The sequence below is a fragment of the Erpetoichthys calabaricus genome, chromosome 2 (genome assembly GCF_900747795.2).
Source record: "Erpetoichthys calabaricus chromosome 2, fErpCal1.3, whole genome shotgun sequence".
Lineage (NCBI taxonomy): Eukaryota > Metazoa > Chordata > Cladistia > Polypteriformes > Polypteridae > Erpetoichthys > Erpetoichthys calabaricus.
The window spans coordinates 171138213-171158345 of NC_041395.2; the positions used below are offsets into that span (position 1 = coordinate 171138213).

At 40.3% G+C, this 20133-nt stretch overlaps 1 protein-coding gene across 2 annotated transcripts in view; it reads left to right on the forward strand.

The window, feature by feature from the left end:
• rab6ba (RAB6B, member RAS oncogene family a) overlaps window positions 1–20133 on the forward strand; it is a 494609-nt gene that overhangs the window by 222871 nt on the left and 251605 nt on the right. For both annotated transcript variants that reach the window (XM_051923573.1, XM_028794772.2), the window contains exon 2: window positions 4509–4567. In XM_051923573.1, coding sequence (XP_051779533.1) covers window positions 4509–4567 — 59 coding nt within the window. The remainder of the gene's footprint in view (window positions 1–4508; window positions 4568–20133) is intronic.

Genomic DNA, 20133 nt, shown 5'->3' on the forward strand with positions numbered 1-20133 from the left:
TTTACCCCCCATGGGGTGGAATTGAAGAGTCGCATAGTTTGGGGGAGGAACGATCTCCTCAGTCTGTCAGTGGAGCAGGACAGTGACAGCAGTCTGTCGCTGAAGCTGCTCCTCTGTCTGGAGATGACATATACACTAGATTGTAACGTTCTTGTTAGTATTGTACAATTTTTGGCCAAATGTTTGTCAACACAAATATGAGTTTGTTAAACATTTCATTCTTTAAGGGCATTAATACAGTTTTCAAACCCCTGTCCCCCTTTGTGGCCATGATATCCTCCCACTCTTCTGGGAAGACTTTGCACAAGATTGGAATCTGTGGCCTTTCAGCAAAAGGAGCATTTGTCAAGTTAGGTACTGATGATGGACTAGGAAACCTGGCTCACAATAAGTGATTTTGGTAGAGGTCCTAGGTGTCAACATCATTATGATTAAAGAAGCTAAAAAGCAGACTAAATAATAAGATATGGAGATCGCTATCACCTGGATCTAGGCAGCCAAAGCTAGAGCTGATCCTATGGTGGTCAGTACTTTTGGCACCATCAAGAAAGGATTTGAAAAGAAAAACTAATAATACTTGGATGATGTACTTGTCAGTTATTTGAAAAACTGAGTAGATTTCAAAAGAGCAGAATCTTTCTATACTGTGAGATCAACTAGTTAGTCTAACATATTATTACTCATGCTTGGCGTATGGATGTAACAATTGAATGATGCTGTTGATGTCTGTTGTTGGCACACTCACATACTCAGAAGATCCAGAGAAGTAACATCATAGAATGATGGGTTTATAATAAAACAAGCTGTCATATTGCCTACTTCAGTGATTTTCACCATATGTAGAGATGTTGTACAGTACTTACTATATAGGTAACAGCACTAACTATGAACTGACAACTTGCAGAGGTGAGACTCCATTATCAGCATCCATTATGCTGGCAGTAACAATATTCGTTCTGATATTGAGCAACTTGAACTGTCGAGACTAGTATTGGGACACCTTTGATGTTGAATCCCACTTTTTTCTTGGGCTGATGACCACCAAATTTGACAAGCCACTGTTGCCAAAACAAGTTCCATTTTCCCACAATTCTATAATTGAATTGAATATGTTTGAAAAAGAACATAAGAACATAATAAATTTTTAAAATGAGAGAGGACAATTCAGTCCATCAGCCTCTTTGTTTAGCTAATAGCTAAGCTGTCCCAAAAAAGTGAGAGCTTAGAATAAAGACAAAGTCCTCCAGGATGTGAACGCCAGTAAGATGCACTAACTCTGTGCCACCATAAAATCCTTACATTTACGAATAGCACAATGTTATAGCATCAGGTGTCAAAGTAGGGGGCGCCATCCCTTAATATAGCCTATCACCTCAGCTTTTTGTTAATGGCAGTTTAAGTACAAGATGATACTTTGAGGAGATCTTGTCACATAACCCACAATTTATAGCTGCAGGTTTCAATAGTGTTATTTTCCAAAAGGATATTGCCTGGTAACACACTGGTGCCATTTCCAAGAAATACCTATATGATGTCAGCAGGATTCCCTATGTCTGAGGGAACATATGTGGGGCATTCTGGAATGCCAAATTACAGTCTGCTAATAACCCCTGAAGGAAATGCTTGCATAATGATAATAATTATGTTATACAACCATTCAACAACTCTAGTTTTCCATGACATGAACCATAATCTTTTTTTAAAGCAAATCATGGGAGTTTACCTGTTCCTTATGACTTGCTGTCAGAGACAGAAAGATAAATAGACAGGTGCCATTTATTAATCTCTGAAGGAAAATTCAGTTACTCCAGTAGTACTATACTGTAGAGCATAAAACACACTGCAAAATATAACAGTTGTGGAAACCATTAAATAAGTACAAGACCAAGAACTATACACAATATAATAATTATATTGATATAATGAAGTAAACAAATATTGTCCCTCTTTCAAGGTTTCTGTCATAGTTGGTTAAGGTGAAGTGGGTACAATGGAAGAAGGTGTTTTTTCATTTGATGATTGTAGGACAAAATGATCACCATTAACACTTTTGGGCACAATAATGAGCTGGTCAAATACCAAGAAGTGGATGGGCGGATGATGACAAAAATTAATGACAATTATGTGTAATGGCTCATAACTATCATTATTTTGTCATCATCGGCCACTGCCTCGGCAGTCCTGTCATACAGCTTGCCTTTTTGACCAGTTTATGCTGGCATTTGCCATCCCCTGAACAAATTAAATCCCCCATAGACCATAGAATAGCACAGTACATTGGCCTCCACGGACTGATAGAACAGCCTCAGCAGCTTTTCATACACATTAAAGAAACGATAAGGTTTTCTTACATACTAACTCTGGAATCATGTTTACTTTGTTGTTGTTCTTTGTACTCTTCTAATATCAAAGCTACTAGAATGAATGATTAGGTTGTGCGTCACCCACTAGTATGTGTATATGTATATGTATATTAAGAGATGGATATAAACAAAGCTTCTAGTCCCATGTAATTAACAGGTTGTGTGATGTGCTACTTGAGGCCTGTAATTCTAATGGTGAAGGCAGAAAGATGTAACAAAAATGAATATATTCATTATCATTATTACTATTATCAGCATCTATAGCATCTCAGAAAATCTCAAAAACATGTTCTCAGGCAGAATAACCACTTTGTATTCTGGACAAGCTTCTACTGTCCTTGTGCCCGGCGTGTCTGGGATAGGTTCCCAATCCATTAGACCTTGAACACGATCAAGGGGTTTGAAAATGATTGGATATATAGAATTAAGGCTAATCACTGTGATACTATAAACTGTAAACCTTAAAATAACATTGTTTAAAAATTAATTGTGAAGAAGCAGTTTGAATCATTTTACAGGAAAACAGTTAAGCAAAGTGGATTTGCAAAAGATATGCTAATACCTACAGTACCTTTGTAAATCATTACAAATGACTTTTTAGATTCAGACTTTTGCATGTTATTTCATTAGTGCTCTCCCTTCCTCTCTTTTTCTTTGTGCAGTGAAAGCAGCCAAATGCTGAAGGAGCGTGCACATTTATAATCTGTCTTTTATAAAAAATGTATGTTGACAAAGGAGCTAGGATTAAAGGAACAGGGGTGGAGATACAAAAACAACCACTTAATTACATTGTGTCCCTGCACAAGTTCATAATGTGCCTGGATTTAAATACTGAATAAATGCATATTTAATTTATTTTGGTACAGTTCAAGTACCTCACAGTTTAATAGCTCTCCCTACGTCACAAAGTGAGTCAGATGTGACAGATTTTTCCCTGGTGCCAACCCACATCTCAGGCTGGTTGGCAGCTATAAATTTAGTGAATATTTGAGTGAGGTTTATGTGTGTGTGTGTGTGTGTATACCCAGCATTGGACTGGCACACTATTGATGGTTAACTTCTGCTATTTGCCCAGTGTTGTCTAGACAGGCTCTGGCTCCCAGCAACCCTGACTTAGAATAAGATGGTCTTTACATATTTGGTCACACTGACCTTTATAGTGAACCTGTCAATGTAAACATCTTGGGAAAGGTGTTTGCTACAAATATATGATTGAAAATTGTATTGCTTAAGTAAAGTGCCATTCTGTATATTAATACGTATTTATGGCACATCTGATGAAGGCTATAAAACTCAAACTTTGTATCTTTAACCTTATATGTATTGTAAGAGGTGACTGGCAGGCAGACAATGCAGAGTAGCAAAGAAACGTTAGGGGTACTACCCTTATAATCATGTTTAATTGTTACCTTAAAAGCTGATAATGGCTCAAACAAAAGCATTTACTCTTAACAGCAAGAATTATGGTTGGTAGCAGGAGCTCTGTCCTCTGCAGAAGTCAGTATAGCATCTGACACCACCTTCTGGAAACAGGCTGGCTTTATATGGTGGGGACCAGAAGGGACGGAGTTTTTCTCGTACAATGGGGCGGGTTCAGTTCTCTCTCCCACTTGTAGGTGCACGTTTAATTGGAGATGAACGGTCATATCAATGTGTGAGTGTGCATCTGTTAAGAAAATAAAAGGTAACAGAAATAAAGGGTAATCGTTATTCCTACACTGAAAAGCAAAGAAGGTGTGACATAATACATTGGGCAAAGGGGTGCCCTCTGTGAAGATTTCTTAAGAGATGCCAATACTCACTGGTTCTGTAAGACAATGTGTTGGTATAGTGAAACTTGCATCATTACGTCATTATGATATAATAAATATAATGACAGTCAGTCAAAGAGCGATTTCCTCCTTGAAGATTTGTGAAGAGGTGCCAGTACTTAACTGGTACACTAAGATAAGGCAACAGTACTCGGCATTGAAATTGGAAGAGGTGCCTGAAGGGAGTACCAGTGAATACTGGCCCACTTCAAGCACTGAACACGACATTTTTTATTCTGGGAACAAATTTGACCTTTCTTTTCTCTTTAAATGTGTTTGTCTATTTTTATTTCAGTTCTTCTAACTGATTTCCTTTTTTTTTTTTTTTTTGCAGTTGGAAAGACGTCTCTGATTACAAGGTTCATGTACGACAGTTTTGATAACACGTACCAGGTACATTTTTATTACTTTTATTTTGATGCTCAAAGCAATGAACTTACATTTGACATTGCGTTTATAGCAAAATCCCAAGGGCTTGTTTGAATTTTGTAAGCATAATATCACTCTCTAATGAATATTTATTTATTCCAATGCTCAGTTTATTTCCACTGGGAAATGTGTTCCTATTTCTGTAAATGAAATATACATTCATGGCTGAAGGTGTCTGTGATTTAAGATGGGAACCGCTTTTACAGTTCTTTCTCTGGGAGTTTTTTCACAGCCATAATGCAGTCCTCATCCTGAGCTCATGATGTTCATTTAAAGTTTGGTTTTCTCTTCAGCATACACATCTTGTAAAATAAGGATGGGTTTCCTTTGCTGTAGTGCCTATTGGTGACATTATGTACTGTACATGACTTAACATCCATCCATTTTCCAACCCGCTGAATCCGAACACAGGGTCACGGGGGTCTGCTGGAGCCAATCCCAGCCAACACAGGGCACAAGGCAGGGAACCAATCCCGGGCAGGGTGCCAACCCACCGCAGGACACACACAAACACACCCACACACCAAGCACACACTAGGGCCAATTTAGAATCGCCAATCCACCTAACCTGCATGTCTTTGGACTGTGGGAGGAAACCGGAGCACCCGGAGGAAACCCACGCAGACACGGGGAGAACATGCAAACTCCACGCAGGGAGGACCCGGGAAGCGAACCCAGGTCCCCAGGTCTCCCAACTGCGAGGCAGCAGCGCTACCCACTGTGCCACCGTGCCGCCCATGACTTAACATGACAATCTTAATTTAATTCAGGTTCTTTTATGGGGGGCAGGTGTAGTCTTTCCCAGCATTACATGGCCAAAGACATTCTTTCCAAGGGGTCAGTCCACTGCAGGACCCACTTATGCACACACTGGCACTCACATAAGGTCATTTTAAAATAATTTTTTGGGAATATTCTCAAATAATCAGATATCTCATTAGGGAAATTGAACACAAAAAAGATCTTAAAGACTGTTTGAGCTTCTGTGTGATCTATTAGCTTCCTATTTATATTTTTAATCGAAGTGAAGTGAAATACAACAGACCGTGTTGAAAGCACTTTGAGTGGGATTCACCAGTAAAGATGCTATAAAATCATGATTTACAGTTTTTGATGTAAAGCACCATGTTGACATATGGACAGTACTGCCACTCTGCTAGCATTTCAGACTTACTTTATTTTACAGTATATTCAGAAAGTATGCAGATCCCCACACTTTTTTAACATTTAGTTATTTTACAGCCTTGTGCTGAGATCATCTTCTTCTTCTTCCTGCTGCTCCCATTAAGGGTTTGCCTCAGCGGATCATCTTCTTCCATATCTTTCTGTCTTCTGCATCTTGTTCTGTTACACCCATCACCTACATGTCCTCTCTCACCACATCCATAAATCTTTACTTAGACCTTCCTCTTTTCCTCTTGCCAGGCATCTCTATCCTTAGCATCCTTCTCCCAATATATCCAGCATCTCTCTTCTGCACATGTCCAAACCAACACAATCTCGCCTCTCTGACTTTGTCTCTCAACCTTACAACTTGAGCTGACCCTCTAATGTACTCATTTCTAATCCTATCCATCCTCGTCACACCCAATGCAAATATTAACATCTTTAACTCTGCCACCTCCAGCTCCGTCTCCTGCTTTCTGATCAGTGCCACCATCTCCAACCCATATAACATTGCTGGTCTCACTACTATCATCTAAATTCATTATTTCCTTCATCAAGCAGAGCTCAGTACTAGCGAATGACAAAGCAAAAACAGGATTTTAGACATTTCACAAGATCCTTAAAACAGGGGTGTCCAAACTACAGCCCATGGTCCATTTTTAATTGACCCGCAGCAAATTCCAAAAATATAATGAAATATGGCCCACACACAAAACTGTATTGTACTTCTTAGGTTTAACATAAGGCGGAGATACTGTTTTGATCAAGGCAGCATCTTCACAAACAAGCGCAACCAAAGAACAATTTGCTACAGGTGACCAAAAATGGCAGAACCAAAGAAACGCACACTAGCAAGTCAGTGCAGAAGATTTCAGACACGGTGGGAAAATGAATATTTTTTCCTAGAAGTCAAGGGCAAGTGTGTCTATTTGATTTGCAATGAAACTATTTCAATGATGAAAGAGCATAATGTGTGTCGACACCACAAAACCAAACATCCGACCTACATGTCCTACACTGGTGCCGAGCAAGAACAGGGAGTTAAGCAAATGGCAGCTAGTCTGCTAGCTCAACAACAGTATTTTTTCTGTGCTAACAAAACACAAGAAAATGGCACATTAGGCAGTTACGAGGTAGCGCAACTCACTGCCCATCACGGGAAACCTTTCTTAGATGGTGACTTCATAAAACAGTGCCTCACTAAAGTCACAGGAATAATGTGCCCAGAGAAAATGCAGGAATTCAACAATGTTCGCTTGTCCAGAAATGCAGTTGTGTGGTGAATTGAAGATTTGTCAGCTAACTTAAAACATCAAATGTCAGATAAGGCTTGTGCTTTTGATTTTTACTCAATTGCATGTGATGAGAGCACTTTGTAATACAATAAATTAAAACCCATTTATGGAGAGCTATGATGCTGTTTTCTCTTTAAGCATATTCAATTATGAAGCATAATTTACCTATATTTGATTGATTTTCCAGCTTAATACACAGGAGGTGAGGCAATATACTTCGTCTCTAGTGGGTGGCTCAGCCTTCGTATATTTCCCTGTATGTGGCCCCCAGTGAAAAAAGTTTGGACACCCCTGCCTTAAACTAATAAAATACTGACACAATTACTCAAATATTTTACTTAGTACTTTGCAGTTGAAGTACCTTCGTCTGTGATTACAGGTTGGAGTCTTCTTTAGTCTGACGTAACAAGATTCACACAACTGGATTTTCTGCCATTCCTCTCTGTCATGTTGGATGAAGACTGTCAGTAGACAGCTATATTCAGGTCTTTCCTGAGATGTTTGATTTGATTCAAATCTGGGCTGGGGCACTCATTGTAAGAGTTGTCCCTAAGCCACTCCTGTGTTGAACTGACTTTGTGCTTAGGGTCATTGTGCTGTTGGAAGGTGCACTTTCAACAATATCTGAGGTCTGGAGCACTCTGTTGCAGATTTTCATTAAGGATATCTTTGTACTTTGCTCTGTTCAGGTTTTACTCAACCCTGTCTAGTCTCCCAGTCCCTGCAACTGAAAAACAACCCAATGGTATGATGCTGTCACCACCATACTTCACCGTTTGTAATAGAAAATGAATGGAATGAAACATAGCATACTTTTCAGACACAGTCTGGTCATGCTTCAGTCACAGTTAATTCTGAAGTGATGACTGCTTCCAGAGTATGGAACTAATTCTAAATTAATCTCGCTGTTTAGCATTTTTGAGTGATAATTTATAATAATCTATCATTTTTTAGAAAAGAATGAGTACAATATGGAAGTTAGGTAGAGCACCCAACATATAAACGTGTATAAATCTTGACCCATTGTAAAGTGTGTGCATTGTATGAAGACTATCGAACTTGTACAGTTTTCAACAAAAAATATGCAATTGTTATATATGTGAAGTCTTTGCCTTTAAATGCTTTGTTAAATGTATTTTTAACCATCTGGAAAATCTTGTGCTGGCCTCACTGTTGCCAGTTATAGTTCACACTATTATATTTAAACAAGTACTTATGTCACCCACAAAATTTAGGAAATCAACAAGGAGGATGGAAGGTCATGCTGAATCATCTTAAATAATTTTCATCAATATAGGTCATGCATGATCAATAGTCTTACCAAATGTAACATGTCATTCATGTTGAATTATCGGGTAGAGGGGTTATTTCATCAGATTGGATGGCCCAGCGCTGACTCAGCTGTGGAATGGCCAATAGGGGGAGGCAGCTTGATGGCCAAAATCTCCAGGACTCTGAACAAATCCAAATCATATTATGTAATATTATCTACTGTTAAATTCTGCTCTGTACTTGTAATGTTTTTATTTTAATACTGTATTGAGGATTTGTTCTGTTCTGTGTATTGTATTGTATTGACCCCCTTCCTTTTGACACTCACTGCACGCCCAACCTACCTGGAAAGGGGTCTCTTTTTGAACTGCCTTTTCCAAGGTTTCTTCCATTTTTTCCCCCTACAAAGGTTTTTTTGGGAGTTTTTCCTTGTCTTCTTAGAGAGTCAAAGCTGGGGGACTGTCAAAAGGCAGAGCCTGTTAAAGCCTATTGTGGTACTTCTTGTGTGATATTGGGCTATACGAAAATTTAATAGTGTGCCATTCAGTGGGGATTTTCTACTTGTTTTACATCTGTACTCAATTTCAAGACTATGGCTACATGTACTGTGTACAGTGAAATTCTTACTTTCATCTCTAATGTAAGAATGAGAACCAGGCCAAGACAAAGAGTTTGGACAACAGATGAAGAACCCCATATACAGTATATCTGGCGGATGAACTAACCAAGAAAAAAAAAAATCAACCAAACAATCATCAGCCAAAGCTGTGGAATGATGTCTTCTTTGGATGGGAGCTGTAGATTGACTGATTACAACTGTGGGAAGCATTCTTAAATATTCTCCTGGCAGGAAGAGGCAGATTTTTTTTGCAGAAATGGAAGTGACATCATCACTGTTCCAATTGCCTTTGATCTTCCCTTCTGAGGGCAAAAAGGGGAGAAGAAGTGAATAACCACGCCAAACCCAGGCTTTGAGTGGTATTGCAGTAGTGAAAAAGCCCTGAAGATGTCCCCTATACAAGTGTGCATGTGTGTGTGTGTGTGCGTGTGTGTGTATGTATGTGTGTGTGAGACTGAATAACTTGCAACTCATAGCCACTTCCCAGCACCTTAATCAGCATTCATAACATTAGTCAAACATTAATCTACGGGAACTAGAGAGGAATTATCTTTCTTCAAAAATGAAAATTGATATAATGACATTCTTGAAATTCCAGCTGGCCCTTTTAACACTGGACTTGGATTTTGACCTGCTAATCAGAAAAAAGATTCCTATTCTTGCAATTGCTAATTTTTTTTTGTGGTTTCCTCTCATATAATAAATATACACATATAGTTCAGCAACTACATCTGGAACATTTATGGTGATCTAAAAGTAGTGGCACTGCTAGCAACAATGCAGCTCGCATATACCAAGTACTCTTGTTTCATTTATAAGTGGGACAGCCATGCTACAGAGTTTCATCATATTGAAAAGAACTGGATGCTCCATAAGCATTTGGTTCCTAAGCAGAAAAGTGTGGCACATTCACAAGTTGTTGATCCAACAAAGATATTTGTGCCTCCTCTTCATATAAACCTTTTACTGATGAAAAATTATATTAAAGCAATGAACAAGTAGAGTGAAGCATATGATACCTGAGGGAGATGTTTCCTGGAAAAACTGATGCCAAGATTAAGGAGGGCATTTTTGTTGGTCCACAAATCAGATACGTCATTAATGAAAATATTTGGGAATGGGACTGGAGAAAATGGCAGGGAATGCACTTAAGGATGTGGTTGGGAATTTTCTTGACAGCTACAGAGCATAAACTACAGCTGGTTGACAACATTCTTCAAGCATGAATTGCAACATGTTGCTAAAGATTTATTTTCTGCATTTGTACTTAGAGTTCATTCCTGCTAATCTTGGTGCTGTCAAGGAAAAACATGGTGAAAGGTTCCATCGGGACATTACAACGTTGGAAAAATGATATGGGGGCAAGTGGATTTTATCAATGCTAGCCAACTACTGTTGGACACTGAAGTGAGAAGCATCAGATATGGAGTACAAACAAAAATTAGCAGCAAAACATTTTTAGCCCTATTGAACTAATGCAATGTTTTAGCATCGTTAAGCAATTAATTCAATAAGAGTTAATTTAAATGTTTTTCCAGATTCCTTCTTGACACAGTCAGTAAGAAATGATATTTGTGGTAAGCTTGGAGCTGTTTATCACAATGACTGCAAAAAAATTCAGGAAGCAAAACCTTTGAAAAAATGTGTTGTAAATGTTACTTGTGATTAAGTCTTCAACTCCGTAAGTGCCATAATACAGCTTAAGAATAATCTCCCTTGATTTGTACTCCACACAGCATGATATGTTACTGTACATCCTGTTAACCTTCCTAGCAGCTTCTGTTAGATAAACTGAATTCAGTCTCAGACTTTCAGTATGTAATTCTTTAATTTTATTTACATGTACATTAAACTTCATCTGACAAGTTTGTGCCCATCACAATATGAAATGGTTTTATACAGTATATAAATATATTCACCAGACCAACTTGTTTAATGCAAACTGAAGCTTAGCCAGCTTTTCAGTTGATTTTAGTTGTTGTATATTTAAAAAGAAGTATAAATAAAATAAATGTAGAGGAGATTGTTAGAGTGTACAACTGATATTGCTTCAGATGTTTTGAAGGAATGTGGCCATGTAGTTTGTTGCTTCCTTATCTGCATACTCTTGATGACTACATATATAAAAACAGTCACTAGCTAAATTAGGTCATACATAATCATTGGTGGGCGGCACGGTGGCGTAGTGGTAGCGCTGCTGCCTCTCAGTAAGGAGACCTGGGTTCGCTTTCCTGGTCCTCCCTGTGTGGAGTTTGCATGTTCTCCCTGTGTCTGTGTGGGTTTCCTGGCTCCAGCAGACTCCCGTGACCCTGTGTTAGAATATAGTGGGATGAATAATCATCGGTTATTATAATTTATATTAAAAATCTATAAAATGCAGATTATTGTTTTTATTTGATACTTGGCTAGCACTCTTTATATAAGACTAGCCACGTTACCTTTCAGGTAATAGAATAAATTAAAAATATTTGATGTCTCTTGCTCTACATGCACTTTCAGCACATTTCTTCTGTGTCCTCATGTGTATGAACCCTTCTCGAGCAGAGCTCCATCAGTCCACACTCCATCCATCAGTGTGTTCCCATAAGGCCTACCATCCTTTCAAGGTTCCTTCCTCGCCTCCGGTCTGCTTTTATATGTCTCGTTTTTGAAGGTGACTCTCAGCATGCCTCCTAAGCCTTTACTCCTCCTTGTGTTCCTTACACTTTGCACGTCCTCTTTCAACTGCCTCACTCAAGCCAAACTGACCAATCACACCAAAGCTAAACTGACCAATCAGATTGCCCTGGGGCACTGGACACACACACACACAAACAGGCCTTAGTGTTCTATTATACAATAGAAGGTGATTTTGAGATCTGTGGATGTTATAACTTTACATATTTTATAACTTTAACTATTTTACAGATGTTTTTAGTGTTGAAGAACAGACAAATTAAATGACATTCTCAAGGACAGAGTTGGGCATGAAAATCAGCATCCGTAGGATTTAAAGTTCAAAGCCTTAGCTGCTACACCACACTGTCTAAGGTTGTTGACTTAACAATTTCAGCCTTGTCTTAAAATGAAAACATGAGTTCTCAACATGGAAGGAAGATGACATAACACATTGGATAATTTATTACAGTACTGTATCTTGAAACCAGCATGGCCTTTTTTCTTATAGTTTTACTCTTAGCTCCTTTGACACATCAGTTATATTTCAGTGAAGCTTGATTATCTACCATTTTTTGTGCATATTTTATTTACAACTGCAAACTAAAGAACATCTACAAACCATCCAGGACTGTCTCTCACTCTGTACCTGCTGTTGCTGGGATAGGAATAAGGCCTCCTGCTGCCCTTGAATTTGATGACTGGTTGTAAAGTTAACAAATGAAAACTGACCAATCAACAACATTTTTTTAATATATAGTGCCTTGCAGGATAGCCTTGCTCCAGTGTATTTTGCACGTACAGTGGCCATAGGGAAAGTTTACACAATTACAATATATTGCTGGGATTGGCTCTAGCAGACCCTCGTGACCCTGTTGTTAGGATATAGTGGGTTGGATAATGGCTGGCTGGCAATATATTGCAGATCCAGGTGGTCAGCTTGCAGCATTTCCAAGCTGCTTGTATCAAGCACTGGACCACTTTGCCGCACTTCACAACACTGCAGCACACTGAAGACTTGCCCATGCTTTGGCTGAGGTGGAGTATCAGTTTTGTAGCACACCATTCAAAACCAATTACAGACATCTCCAGACAGCTCTCTGTTGAGCTTCTGAGGTGATTTTGTACTGATTATAAAATGGCCACTCGATGTGTTTTCATTTGTAGGATATTTTGTGAGGCATTCACAAAGCCACACACACACAAACACCAGTAATGGCAGCTGAAAAAAGCCCCACAGTTGGTCCAGCTATGAATTATTTATTGATCCATTAAAAGGCAAATAAATGTTAGCCCCAGCAACTTGTTAGCCTTAATTAGGCATGGCATCAGCTGGAACCAGGGAGAAATAACAAACAGAATTTTAATCACAATGCTAATTTGTAAGTCTGGGGAGAAAGCCGCTGGGGGTCCCAATGCTGACACCTACTGCACACGCTGAGTATTTCAACTCCAACACTTTATTTTAATAGGCACGTTCTACTGTATTTGGCTCACCAATGTTTTTAAAATACAGATTGCACTGCGCTATTTACTTAGTTCAGTCATATAATTTCAGAATGGTTCTGATACATACCCTGACAACTGAAGGAATCTGCGCATCACCTCTGCACAATTCCTTATTTTTAACAATTGTAAGAAAATATACTGTATTTTCCATTATCTGTCCTTATCTGAATAATAATGGAAGCCCAATATTCTTTCACGCTCATTCTGTCACAATCAGTACATTGCCTCCCAAAGCGGGACTGGCAGCTGCTCCTTGACATTTATGCTCAGCATGAACCTGAATCGCGTTGCGATGGATCAGAAAATGGATGGAAGGCTAAAGGAACGCCTGATTTGAAAGAGCGGGGCAGAGCCGCAACAACAGAAAGGTATAACTGCATCGCGCAGATGTAGCCTTCTAGAAAATATATTTTACTGCTTAAGCAAAGTAATAATTCCAGGATTAAAAGTCACTCTGTATAACATTATCATGTAATACATGCAATTTTTCCCCTTATTTAAACATACGATATGTGGTGCGGTTGCTGGTCAGAGCACAGTGACTTTATTAGTCAGTGTAATTGTATCCTCAGTGCACGCAACTATAGCGTATGGCAGGGCTATTCAATTACAAATTCAGTTGGGCCAGATTGTCAAACCAAGAAGGTTAGCTGGGCCAGTCATTTTAGCGGCAAAGCAGCTCGTAATGACAAATTTTAAAACCAACACAAACAAATTTATTGAAAAACATAAGGTTTATTCGTTGTTTCTCTTTTAACTTTGGTCAGTTTGCAGAGCAAAAGGTGCATACAAAAAGAGCTGAATTAACAGAATCTGAGGTAGCCCCTACTTTTTCCACTTACAAAAGAAAAAAAACTGACCTAGGCTACATATCTGACCTATCTGATCACAAAGTGCATAAAACAAAATAGTGCACAGTAGTAGGCTATTAGAAATAACATTGTTTCCTTTTGAAACAAAATAAACAACTTGCACACATTTGACCCAGGAACATCTCTAAGTGCATAAAATAAAAAGTTCACAGTATTCACAACTATAACAACACTGAGGGAACATATTTTAAATCACCATGTGTGATTAGGCATGCCTCTGTTACGCATCCCACATTATATTGATGAATTGTAGGCTACAGTTACCCTGCTGACTTAGTGGGAGAAGTGACATTTTTTGTATTGAACGAGAGCAGTGACTTTAGGCTCGTAAGTTGTCAATGCAATTCGAAGGCATTGGTGGAGAGTATGGTCAGTCAGGCAGCAACGAGAGTTGCTTTTTATGGAGTTCATGTGTGAAAAACTTGACTCACATGTATATGTTGATCCAAACATACTGAGCATGACGATCGCTACTTTCTTAATGTTAGGGAACTGATGTACGTTGACATCAGTCCAAAACATTGCAGGCCCGTTAGTGGAAAGCTCCTGTGCCATGGTTACAGATGACTGCATGTCAACAAGTTCGAGTGTGAATTTCCCCTCGTCAATGGAAGGGACCAGTTTCTTAGCTCTGGCGGATAAGTCCCCTTCTATTGCAACAGTGAGCGGGTCTCTGACAAAAACGGCCAACTCTGTGGGCAGATCAAGTCCATCCAATCGACCAGCAAAGTTATTTTTCAACATCGCAATGAAATCTGTCATCACATCCGTGATTTGTGCGGGGGATGAGATGCATTTGCGGAGTGTCGGAAAATGCAGCATTCGGCCTGTGCTCAAATCATTTGCGAAAAGGTCCAGTTTAACTTGGACTGCGCGCATCTGTTCCACAAGGTCGATGACAGTTTTGTCTCTGCCTTGTAGTCCCAACTTGAGATCGTTCAGGTGTTTGAATATGTCGCTCAGAAAGCAGGCATCGGCCATGAAGTTGTCGTCCAGTATGCGACTCAAGTGCGTTTCTGCCTTTTTTTGCTTGCTGCCGCGGAGGAAAGTTATGATCTCTTCTCTGAGACCGCAGAAACGCTCCAGTGCTTTGCCTTTGGACAGCCACCTCACGTCATTATGCAAAAGAAGGTCGTGGTGCTCAGCAGACATTTCTGACAGCAGCATGCGGAATAAGCGGTGTTGGAGGCTTGATGTGGAGCGAATAAAATTAATTATAGCCATAACGCTGTCCATTGTCGTTTTGAGCGCCCCGCTTAGTTTTGCGCACAACACCGCCTGATGCACAATGCAGTGTAAGGAGATCAACTGAGGTGCAACAGCGGACCAACGTGCTGCCAAACCATTCACTTTCCCTGTCATGGACGGAGCCCCATCTGTCACAAGCATGCACACACGCTTCATATCCAGACCACTGTCTTTAAAAAAGGCGGAAATTTTCCCAAAGACTATATCGCCAGTTGTGTGTCCTTCTAACGGCAGTAGGCCGAGCAGCTCCTCTCGGAAGCATTTGCCATCAAAAAAATGGACATATATGCACAACTGAGCAGTATCAGTTTTGTCTGTGGACTCATCTACTGCTATAGACATAGTATCAGCTTTCATCAGGTCTCCTAACAGCGTTTCATACACATCTGCAGCAAGAATTTCAACCCTACGAATGTTTGAAGTATCTGACAGGGGTACGTTTTTTATAGCAGATACCACGCTCATTTTAATTTTATCGTCATTTATCACCTCATCCACGACAGCCAGCATACAGTCCTTCACGGTTTCAGAGTCTGTGAATGGCCTTTTCTTTTTTGCCAGTATCCAGGAAACACGAAGGGATGCTGCAGTAGCTCTCTCTTGGGCTGTGAAAGACCGCACCATGGTAGTACTGCTCCGGTTGTAAGATGCAATCAAACTCTGCACTTTTGCAGCCCTCTCTTGAGATCCCTCTGGAAAATTGGTGCGAAAAGTGTGGTGTTTCTCAACATGATGCCTCCGCACATTGTAATCTTTAAATACTCCAACGCACTCATTACAAATTAAACACATCGGTTTGGCGTTTGGATGTGGCGGTAAAATAAACAAGTATTTGTCAGTCCAGGCAGGGTTAAACTTATGGTTTTCATTGGCAATTTTACGTTTCAGTGTTGAGAAAGACATATTGATAGTAATCTAAGATACTACCGGCACGCTCTGCATTGTTTGCGTGTTGCAGGCTACGTAATTTACATAGGAATGCGCGTTTTTGGCGGGACCATAGACATAATAAATACTTTATATTTATATTAATATACTATATATTTATATTAAATTATATTAAATAACAATTTATGAATAATATATATTAATTTATTATCTATGGGCGGAACCACGGGCTGGGCCACACGGAGGTTGATTCTGGGCCGCATGTGGCCCGCGGGCCGCCAATTGAATAGCCCTGGCGTATGGAATATTATTTGTGGAAAGTGAATACATACATACATACATACATACATACATACATACATACATACATACATACATACATAAATGGCAATTATGATATGATAAATATATATTTGTGCGAATTCCTGACACTCTTTACATGAAGTACTTAGAAAGGTTCGGAAAGACGGGAGCGCGGAGTCCCATTCTGCATTCTGCTGCGGGAATTTATGACAATCGATTAAAATGTATTGGACATCAAAGTGATTAAGCAACGCTTCGTTTTCATAAGGATCTTTAAGAATAAGCGCAATCAAAACGTCTTTGCAACACTGTTAACGTCATTTTAGTTCGCAATTTCAACACTATCGCCGATCGAGTGAACATGCACCCAGTGGCTGTGTGTGAGTAGACTGGGCAGTTTGTGTCTGAGAAAACCTAGTTAAGCACCGCACTGGCCCAATGAGGGGCTTTTACAAGGAGACCCCTTAACAAAAGTTTCCCTAGTGGCCCAGAATGAGGGGTTAGTCACGAGCGTCACACGCTCTGTAAATCCCCCCATTGCCATGATTTTTGGCCTGTTTGGCCCCTCATATCAGTGAAGGTTTGGTAGTGGTGGGCCAATTTAATCACTTAACCTCACAGTGAACGTTGTCGCAGAGTAAGTAATGTGGCAAACTAGTATTGCTAGTGGGTTTTCCTTATTCTTTATGTGTTTCAACAAATAAATGTGCACCAGATCAGTATTTAGTAATATTTGTATTTTAACTGAGAAAGTGTTCAGAGCGCTCGGTTCCTGTACTCAGTGAAGAACGCTATACAAATAGATAAGTTGTATTGTATTTTAGAATTTGATTGTAGAGGTATAAATAACAAATTAAATGACTTCAAAAAGTGTTGTATTGTTTAAATTGTGCAATTTTTTACTGTTGATAATGTTTTCGTGTTCATCATTTAAACACTGCAAAAAAAACAAACAAAAAAAAAACCTGCTTCAGTAGCAATGAATGCAAAAGCATTTTGTGTTTTATAAAAATAAATAGTTTGAAGCCACATTAGCATTGTGCATTTTTATTTGTTTTCTTATTATGTAATATTTTCTAATCTTAATAATTAACCCTAATATAACTGATAAAAACAATCTTTAAAGCGTTGGCCAGTAATAGGTGGCACAGTAGTAGTGCTGCTGCCTCCCAACAAGGAGACCAGGTCCTGTTTGCATGTTGTTTACATGAGCTTCTTCTGGGTGTTCTGGTTTCTTCCCACAACCCAAAGACATGCAGGTTAGGTCAACTGGTAATGCTAAACTGTCCCCAATGAGTGTTTTCTCCCTGTGAAAAGCTTATGCCCCATCCAGAGGTTGTTCCACCCTGTGTCTACTGCTTGCTGGGATAGGCTTCAGTTTCCCTACAACCTACTTGGGATAAGTGGGTATAGACGATGGGTGAACTAGTAGGGTATGGACTTTTTTTCAGGTTCATGATCAAATTTGGGCTCCCTATTTGTTTGCTCACGCTGGGTAGGTGTTTATGTGCATATCCCAATGTGGACCATTGTTGGCTGTCCAAGTAGAGCCAATATGCTTGCCCGCACTGAGCCTACACCATCTCAATGTCAGTTTGTTTGCTGGAGTATGTTTTACTGAAGTCAGCTTTGTGGGTTGTACATCATGCTGCATTTTGCACACCATGGTGGGATTACAGGAACAACCAATTAACTTAAGTAATTTCTATCTGATCTGTATTGTATGCTACAGTTACGTTTACCTTGACAGGGAGGTTTAAAGTATATTGAACTTGTATGTGGCTGGTCTGTGGGAAAAAAATAATGAAAGGTCTGAAGTGGGGGTTGGTATGCTTGTAACAGGCTGCAATGATGGGAAAAATATCTGTTCCAATCCATGTTACCAACCACCACCTCACAAATCCAACATTTACACTTTTATAAGATCAAAGCCAGCACTCATAAGAAAGGGAATAACAGAAAAAGATTGCCATCCACTCTGTGGTGTAGCAATGGATTGTGCAAATTGTGCAAAGCACAAGGACCTATGAGCTTGGAGGGCCCACTCGGGGCCGTATAGATTTAAAAAAAATGGAATAAATTCAATCACTTGCACGGTTCATTGCGTTAATACGTTTTATTTGCATATTTTTACCATTACCAGGCCAGTCCAATCCAATCCATGATGATATTATGTATTCAGCAGGCCTACAATTTACACAAATTTAGACTTCGGGAGTTCGGAGGCTCGGAGCCTAATTGGAGGCACAACGCGTCCTAGTCCACCTTACAGAGAAGTGCATATTCTCAAATTTGGCAACCTTTGGTATGCCATAGCAAACGTGTATGGAAAAAGTTTTGAAGGACGTCACATGAATAGTGCAAATATACATTATTATCATAAATAATTGTTACTTATGTACTTTGATATCAACATTTTTCGAAATTCAAACTCGTAAACGGTAAATCATGTCAATTCTGTTGCTAAGTTATGGTCCCCATTAGTCTGCAAATGCTGAATATTTGAACAATTTGATGCTTTTTGTACTCTTGCCAGATGACACCATGTCAGCCAGTAGCCACAGACCTGACAAACATTATAAGAGTGGTGCTGCTAAACGTAAGACATACCTGCAACAGGAACTGAAAAATGCTAAGCTTACCAAGATTTATCCATCCATCCATCCATTCTCTTCCGCTTATCCGAGGTCGGGTCGCAGGGGCAGCAGCTTTAGCAGAGATGCCCAGACTTCCCTCTCCCCAGCCACTTCTTCTAGCTCTTCTGTGAGAATCCGAGGCGTTCCCAGGCCAGCCGGGAGACATAGTCCCTCCAGCGTGTCCTGGGTCTTCCCCGGGGCCTCCTCCCGGTTGGACGTGCCTGGAACACTTCACCAGGGAGGCATCCAGGAGGCATCCTGATCAGATGCCTGAGCCACCTCATCTGACTCCTCTCGATGCGGAGGAGCAGCGGCTCTACTCTGAGCCCCTCCCAGATGACTGAGCTTCTCACCCTATCTTTAAGGGAGAGCCCAGACACCCTGCGGAGGAAACTCATTTCAGCCGCTTGTATTCGCGATCTCGTTCTTTCAGTCACTACCCATAGCTCATGACCATAGGTGAGGGTAGGAACATAGATCGACTGGTAAATTGAGAGCTTTGCCTTACGGCTCAGCTCCTTTTTCACCACGACAGACCGATGCAGCGCCCGCATCACTGCGGACGCCGCACCGATCCGCCTGTTGATCTCATGCTCCATTCTTCCCTCACTTGTGAACAAGACCCAGAGATACTTGAACTCCTCCACTTGGGGCAGGATCTCGCTACCAACCCTGAGAGGGCACTCCACCCTTTTCCAGCTGAGGACCATGGTCTCGGATTTGGAGGTGCTGATTCTCATCCCAGCCGCTTCACACTCAGCTGTGAACCAATCCAGAGAGAGCTGAAGATCAGTGACTCAATCCTGAGTCCACCAAACCGGACCCCCTCAAAACCCTGGCTGTGCCTAGAAATTCTGTCCATAAATGTTATGAACAGAATCGGTGACAAAGGGCAGCCCTGGTGGAGTCCAACTCTCACTGGAAACGGTTTCGACTTACTGCCGGCAATGCGGACCAAGCTCTGACACCGGTTGTACAGGGACCGAACAGCCCTTATCAGGGGGTCCGGTACCCCATACTCCCGGAGCACCCCCCACAGGATTCCCCGAGGGACACGGTTGAACGC